General features: G+C 45.1%; 1 protein-coding gene across 1 annotated transcript; it reads right to left on the bottom strand.

Moving 5' to 3' along the window:
- Positions 1–572: 572 nt before the first annotated feature.
- LOC142262940 (protein kinase C delta type-like) lies at positions 573–5,351 on the bottom strand. The gene is made up of 10 exons (XM_075332193.1): positions 5,000–5,351; positions 4,697–4,785; positions 4,376–4,546; positions 3,507–3,598; positions 3,308–3,370; positions 2,423–2,561; positions 2,129–2,320; positions 1,896–2,024; positions 1,615–1,802; positions 573–1,420 (listed from the first exon to the last, which is right to left on the bottom strand). Exons 1-9 carry the CDS (start codon positions 5,250–5,252, stop codon positions 1,665–1,667), a joined length of 1,266 nt encoding a protein of 421 aa, XP_075188308.1. The 5' UTR covers positions 5,253–5,351; the 3' UTR covers positions 573–1,420; positions 1,615–1,664.
- Between the last annotated feature and the right edge of the window lie 2,142 nt (positions 5,352–7,493).

Below are 7,493 nucleotides of genomic sequence, written 5' to 3'. Positions count from 1 at the left end.
TGGATACGCGTTATTATTATCACCACATTATATGCACTCTGTGCTCTTAAGGGGTGGGATGTAAAATAACTTATCCATGAAGATATAAATAAATCTGCTATTACTACTAGCACATGATAGTGAATGGTTTTGTTTATTGCTGGTAAATGTCATTTTAGGTTCTTCTCTGCCACTAGTGGTGTGAGCTCCATCGAGGGAAAAGGACTACAAGTTGCCATTTTCTTGTTATGTTTATCCATTGGCACTCAGGAGAGGAAAAACCCCCTTTGGGGGAAACCTCTAGGGAACCATGGCCTAAGGATAAGTGCCCTTCCCTGGGGGCACAAGGCAACATGTTGTCTAGTAGTGCTGGTCCACGGTCATATTATTGACTCCTGGTAGGATTGTCATGGTCTTCAGCTCCATGGCCTAAGGATAAGAGCCTTTCCCTGGGGGCACAAGGCAACATATTGTCTAGTAGTGCTGGTCCACAGTCATATTATTGACTCCTGGTAGGATTGTCATGGTCTACAGCTCCATGGCCTAAGGATAAGTGCCCTTCCCTGGGGGCACAAAGCAACATGTTGTCTAGTAGTGCTGGTCCACGGTCATATTATTGACTCCTGGTAGGATTGTCATGGTCTTCAGCTCCATGGCCTAAGGATAAGAGCCTTTCCCTGGGGGCACAAGGCAACATATTGTCTAGTAGTGCTGGTCCACAGTCATATTATTGACTCCTGGTAGGATTGTCATGGTCTACAGCTCCATGGCCTAAGGATAAGTGCCCTTCCCTGGGGGCACAAAGCAACATGTTGTCTAGTAGTGCTGGTCAACGGTCATATTATTGACTCCTGGTAGGATTGTCATAGTCTACAGCTCCATGGCCTAAAGATAAGTGCCCTTCCCTGGGGGCACAAGGCAACATGTTGTCTAGTAGTGCTGGTCCACGGTCATATTATTGACTCCTGGTAGGATTGTCATGGTCTACAGCTCCATGGCCTAAGGATAAGTGCCCTTCCCTGGGGGCACAAAGCAACATGTTGTCTAGTAGTGCTGGTCAACGGTCATATTATTGACTCCTGGTAGGATTGTCATAGTCTACAGCTCCATGGCCTAAAGATAAGTGCCCTTCCCTGGGGGCACAAGGCAACATGTTGTCTTGTAGTGCTGGTCCACGGTCACATTATTGACTCCTGGTAGGCTTTTTATGGGCTCCAGCTTCTTCTATTTAGACACTGCAGATGCAGCAACAACTCCTAGCCCTGATTATCGCAGGGCGTAGGAGTGGATATGGCTACACTGCAGGTTGCGGCCCTCAGGACACTCCTAGTGCTGGTGGAATAGGAACGGGTGAACAGCGGTTCTCAGAGCTGTTCACTTCCAGGGTTTTATCCTCCTCCGCATCCTGTGGAAGGCGTCCTTCTCATTACTGCCAAATGTCCTGCCGGGAGAGATAATAGGTTAGAAAGAATCCGTATATCGGAATAAGACACATGAATTGGGACTATCCTAAAGCGATAACATGTAAGCGGCAGTCAGTAGGAGGCTTCCATATTACACTCTACTAACAGATTCATAATATAAGAGATGGGCCTCAAAAAGTCCTCCATCCCCGTCCCATTTACACTGACTCACCTGCGATGGAGTTTTACAGGTCTTCAATTAGATCATACAGGTTTTGGTATTTATTTTATGACCTTCCATCCGTCATTGGCAAATGTAAATCCACAGAACAGTTTTTGACCTGTTTCGACTAATGGTGGATTGTTGATTTCAGTGAAGGACAGGACATCTTTCATTGTATCAGATGCCAACACTGGTGGCTGCGGAAAGAAGATACAAGAGTGAGAGTGTTCATAAAGAAGAAACAACAGAAATGTACTACTCCCACCATCTTCTCTGGGTCATTTACTTACAGGGGGTAGCTGGAATGGTGGACACGCTGTTGCTTCCTCTATATCTGTCCAGTTGATCTCCATAAAGAATGGATGATCTCTTATGTTGTCCACAAATTTCTGCCGACTTTCTGGGTCCTTATCCAAGAGCTGGGAACATAAAATGAAGATGATTATTCAGTCTCCAGTCGTTCTCCATTGTGTAGTTCATTACATATATCCGCTGTATTACTGAGATGTGCCTTTATACTCACCCCCTTAATGATGGCTTTGACTTGGGGATCCATTTTCCTTGGGAAGACAGGAGCGTCATTAATTATTGCTTTAATGGTGGTCTCATCAGTTTTACCTCGATAGAATGGATGTCTGCCAGTAGCCATCTCGTATATCACCACACCAGCAGAAAACCAGTCCACTGCCGTGTTGTAGGGCTTCTCTTGAAGAATCTGTGAAGACATGAAAAAAACAATAAGAAGATTGTCCAGCCAGCAGAAGACATGTAGCCTTGTACACAGTGATCACTCAGGGACATGTAGACGATTCCTCACCTCAGGAGCCATGTATACTTGAGTCCCGGCCCAACCTGAAGTCTTTGTATCGCCAAAGATGTTCATCACGGCCAGACCGAAATCAGCGATCTTCAAGTGACCGGTGCTGTCCAGTAAAATGTTCTCTGGTTTTATGTCTCTGGAAAGAGTTTAAAAAAAATGCCATAATGTAATTATAATATTAGCCTGGCTGATAATGTTTTAGGGCCTGAGATATCAAGTGTCTACAGGGGGTATTAAGATGAAGGTATAACGGGCCCTTTGCACACTATGACATCGCAAGCCGATGCTGCGATGCCGTGCGCGATAGTCCCCGCCCCCGTCCCAGCTGCGATATCATGGTGAAAGCTGCCGTAGCGAACATTATCGCTACGCCAGCTTCACATGCACTCACCTGCCCTGCGACGTCGCTCTGGCCGGCGAACTGCCTCCTTATTAAGGGGGCGGGTTGTGCGGCGTCATAGTGACATCACGCAGCAGGCGGCCAATAGAAGCGGAGGGGCGGAGATGAGCGGGACGTAAACATCCCGCCCACCTCCTTCCTTCCGCATAGCCGGCCGGGACGCAGGTAGGAGATGTTCCTTGCTCCTGCGGCTTCACACACAGCGATGTGTGCTGCCGCAGGAACGAGTAACAACATCGTAACATCGGTCTTTCCCAATTCATGGAAATAACTGACGCTACACCGAGGATGCGATTACGACGCTTTTGCGCTCGTTAATCGTATCATAAAGGATTTACACACTACGGTGTCAACAGCGACGCCGGATGTGCGTCACTTTCGATTTCACCCCACCGACATCGCACCTGCGATGTCGTAGTGTGCAAAGTGCCCCTAAGAGTTTATATACCAGGTCTACACAGAAGAAGACGTGCAGCACCTACCTGTGTATGATGCCTCTGGAGTGGAGATACTGCAGCCCACAGATAAGCTCAGCGGCAAGAAATCTAATGAGAAAAAAAACAACAGAAAATCATCAACATCCAACATTTCATCAACTAAACTAAGAGAGGAATAATGACGTAAAGCCAGATGAGCCTTACAACCATCATCTTCATCTAATATATCCATGTTCTATCTTACCTGGTGACTGCAATGGGAAATGGGGCATTGTTTGACATGATGCCATAAAGGTCTCCTCCACTGAGATATTCCATGACATAGAATAAGTAGTCCTGTGATAAAGCAGGGGAGATAATAGGTGTTACTGGTATAGTCTAGATATGAGGTACTGGTGGTAATGTTATAATACATGTAATACTATGGTAGTGACCTACAAGAACATTGTACACAGATGGCCATATGGACAGGCATTCATAGGATATATAGAAGACTCAGAGCTGTTAGATTGTGAGCCTCGTACATAGTTACATAGGTTGAAAAAAGACCTAGCTTCACCTAGTTCAACCTTCCTCCACCAATTATACATTATGTTACTAAATAATTTGTTACCAACAATGTAGTGTGTACTGAGGAAATAATCTAGCCTATTTTTAAAAGTTGTTCTAGTGTCAGCCAGTGCTACCTCTAGTGGTAGGGCATTCCACAGTCTGACTGCTCTAACTGTAAAGAACCCTTTCTTATTTAGCTGCCGGAATCACCTTCCTTCCACTTGCAGTAATTGCTCCCTGGTCCTTAGTATTGTCTTTGGAAGGAATAAGTCATGTTACAGTACTTTGAATTTATACACATAAATGAGATCTCCTCTGAGACGTCTTTTTTTCTAAGTTATTCTAACAAATCCCACTTTTCCACCTCTCATCATATGTTCGGCCTCCATTCCTTGGAATAATATAGTTGCTGTCTTTGAACAGACTAACTTCTGAACATCCTTTTTAAAATGTGGAGCCCAAAACTGAATCCCATATTCCAGATGTGGCCTTACAAGTGATATACATTATATAGGGGTAACTATAGAGTGGTAAATATAGGAGTAATTATGGAGGGATTACCTGGGACTGGAAGGTGGAAAAAGCCTGTGTAAAGAGTGGACTCTTCCTAGTCATCTCCAGGACCTGTCGTTCTATCAGGATCTTGTCTCTTGATTTATGAAGTAGGCGCCTCTTCTTCACCATCTTCACTGCCACTTGTTGTTGGGAGGCCTGATGTGTGGCCAACATGACCTGGAGGATACAGAGCATTAGAACTGGAGGAAAGGTCCGTCCTGCCATGAGACATGACAAGAAGATGTGAAGCAGTGATGTTCCTAGAGTCATATTACTTCTCCACATCACACACATGAGGAAGACGTCACCACAATTCCTAATACTTACTTTACCATATCCGCCTTCTCCAAGGATTTTATGGAAGGTGAAGCTCTCCAGTCCAGTCACAATGATGGGGGATTCAGCTGGGGTTGTCCCTGATGGAAAGAGGACAAATAAGATGTATTATTCCTATATAATGCTAATGTGGCCTCCTATAGCAATTACAACATAGGGTAGAACAATATTAGGGGGTATCAAAGAGAAAAGGCACAAAAATCATAATAGGTGGGGTATTCTAAAGGTTCACAATTCCATCAATTACTACATTGGGGTTGCTATTGGCTCTCGGAGTCTTAGATCTTCACTCACCTGACAGCTGCTCAGTGTCATCTTTGGGGGACACACTGGATCCATCATCAGCTTTGTCCCCCATCGCTTCTCCCCTTTTCCTCTTACTCTCAATAATCTCCTGTATTGGGCTTCCAGGTCTCTTTGAAGCCTTCATAATGCTTTGGTTGGTGCCATCTTTTTCACCCTCTGATGTTTCTATTCTCCTTTTTTTTGGCACCTCATCTCTTCCCTCTCTCTTTCTCTTCCTCAAACTCTCCATATTCAGCTCCATAGATGAAATTCTGGGCTGAGGAAGGTCCTGTCCACCTCTAGAGCGCTCCCGGATGGCTCCTGGAACTACTCCTGTAACAGGCCTTTTATTAATCGGTCTTATAATTTATATAACACCAAAATTTGCTAAGCGCAAGTAAAAATCGCCTTCACCCACTAAGTGATGAATACAAATGGACGATATTCAGGCTGCAGCGACATTCTGATGACTGTTCTATGACATCACAAAGGGACCACATTCTAAAGGTCACATGACATCACAAAGGGACCAATGCTAAAGGTTAAGTGACATCACCGAGAGACCAGTGACATCGTTTGTCGCTACAGGTGAACAGTATAATATCTGTGCCTACCTCCAGCTTCTCCCTCTCTCTCCATAGAATTATGTGAGCACCAACTGTCATCTCCTAGCTCAGTAATGGCAAAATCTCTACACACTGGACTCAAGTTCATCACAGAGTTTTTGCCAGAGTTTTGATATAAAAATTCTTGAAATGTCACAAATGTTTTATGCAACTCTTCCACAAATATTTTGTGATTATTTTTTTTATGTCCAAGTGAAAGGAAAGTGGACAGAGCTTGTGCAGAACGGTGCATGTTCATGGCTGCCCGACAAATTTATCATAATGTACGTGAAAAAAGTGGCTTTTTTTTTTGCCAGAAATGTACTCCAGTCACTGACTGGAGTATATTCCTGGCAGCACACATAACAGTTGTAAGGTACGGCAAATTCAATGAAAGGTGCACGCCTCCTATTGAATTTGGTGCATCTTACTTCAGAGCACTGTGGGCTACTGAGTGTAAATTACAGTGGGGAAAAAAGTATTTAGTCATCAATTGTGCAAGTTCTCCCCACTTAAAAAGATGATAAAAGCCTGTAATTGACATCATAGGTAGACCACAACTATGAGAGACAAAAGGAGAAAACAAATCCAGAAAATTACCTTGTCTAATTTAGCAATATTTTTTATGAAAATTATAGTGGAAAATAAGTATTTAGTCACCTAAAAACATGCAAAATTTCTGGCTCTCACAGACCTGTAACATCTTCTATAAGAGGCTCCTCTGTCCTCCACTCATTACCTGTAGTCATGGCTCTTGTTTGAACTTGTTATCAGTATAAAAGACACCTGTCCACAACCTCAAACTGTCACACTCCAAACTCCTCTAAGGTCCCCTTCACACGCACGTGTCTCCGGTACGTGCTAGGTCCGTGCCCGCATGTACCGGAGACACGGGCACACGTAAACCCATTAAAATCAATGGATTTATGTGCACGCTCGTGTGCAGCCATTGGCCCGTGCCTCCGTTTGTAGCATACGTGTGTCCGTGTGCTCCACACGGATGCATGTCCGTGTTGCTCCGGCAGCACGGGTGTCACACGGCATGCACCCGTACCACACGGATGTAGTGTGGATGTGGTCCCGTGTGACACGCGCCGGAGAAAACACACGTGTCAGAGAAAAAAAAATCTTTATTCACCTTCTCCTGCCCTCCTGTCTCTGCCGCTGCTGTCACTTGCTGCCGACCGCCGCTCATTATGCTCATTTAATATTCACTTCACTGCGGCCGGAAGCAGCAGCAGCGGGGAGTCGGCAGGGCTGGAGACCGAAGTTCAGCACCACGGACAGCGACGCCAGGGACAGCTGAGTTGAAAGTTCCCGTTCCCTGTGTGTTATAACACACGGAGAACACACGTAGTGCCATAAACACGGCACATGGAGGGGAAAACGCACCTTTGACACGTCCGTGGAAATCAGCCTAAGGTGAAGACCAAACAGCTGTCGAAGGACACCAGAAAGAAAATTGTAACCCTGCACCAGGCTGGGAAGAATGAATTTGCAATAGGCAAGCAGCTTGGTGTGATTAAATCAACTCTAGAAGCAATATTAAGAAAATGGAAGACATACAAGACCACTGATAATCTCGCTCAATCTGGGGCTCCACGAAAATCTCACCCCGTGGGGTCAAAATAATCATAAGAACGGTGAGCAAAAGTCCCAGAACCACACGGGGGGACCTAGTGAATGACCTGCATAGAGCTGGGACCACCGTAACAAATCAGTAACACTACTCTGCCAGGGACTCAGATCCTGCAGTGCCAGACGTGTTCCCCTGCTTAAGCCAGTACATGTCTGAGCCCATCTGGTTTGCTAGAGAACATTTTTATTATCCAGAAGAGTACTGGGAGAAATTCATATGGTCTGATGAAACCAAAGTAGAACTGTTTGGTAGAAACACA

This window comes from Anomaloglossus baeobatrachus, unplaced genomic scaffold (assembly GCF_048569485.1).
Source record: "Anomaloglossus baeobatrachus isolate aAnoBae1 unplaced genomic scaffold, aAnoBae1.hap1 Scaffold_2533, whole genome shotgun sequence".
NCBI lineage: Eukaryota > Metazoa > Chordata > Amphibia > Anura > Aromobatidae > Anomaloglossus > Anomaloglossus baeobatrachus.
Note: the sequence above shows the minus strand (reverse complement) of the source record. Positions and strands in the feature narration are given on the sequence as shown.

Coding starts and splice junctions, on each gene's coding strand:
- LOC142262940 (XM_075332193.1), bottom strand. CDS start 5,252: ATGGAGCTGAATATGGAGAGTTTGAGGAAGAGAAAGAGAGAGGGAAGA. Junction 3,599..4,375: donor TTTCCACCTTCCAGTCCCAG/GTAATCCCTCCA, acceptor GCTTTATCACAG/GACTACTTATTCTATGTCAT. Junction 3,371..3,506: donor TTTCCCATTGCAGTCACCAG/GTAAGATAGAAC, acceptor TTTTCTCATTAG/ATTTCTTGCCGCTGAGCTTA.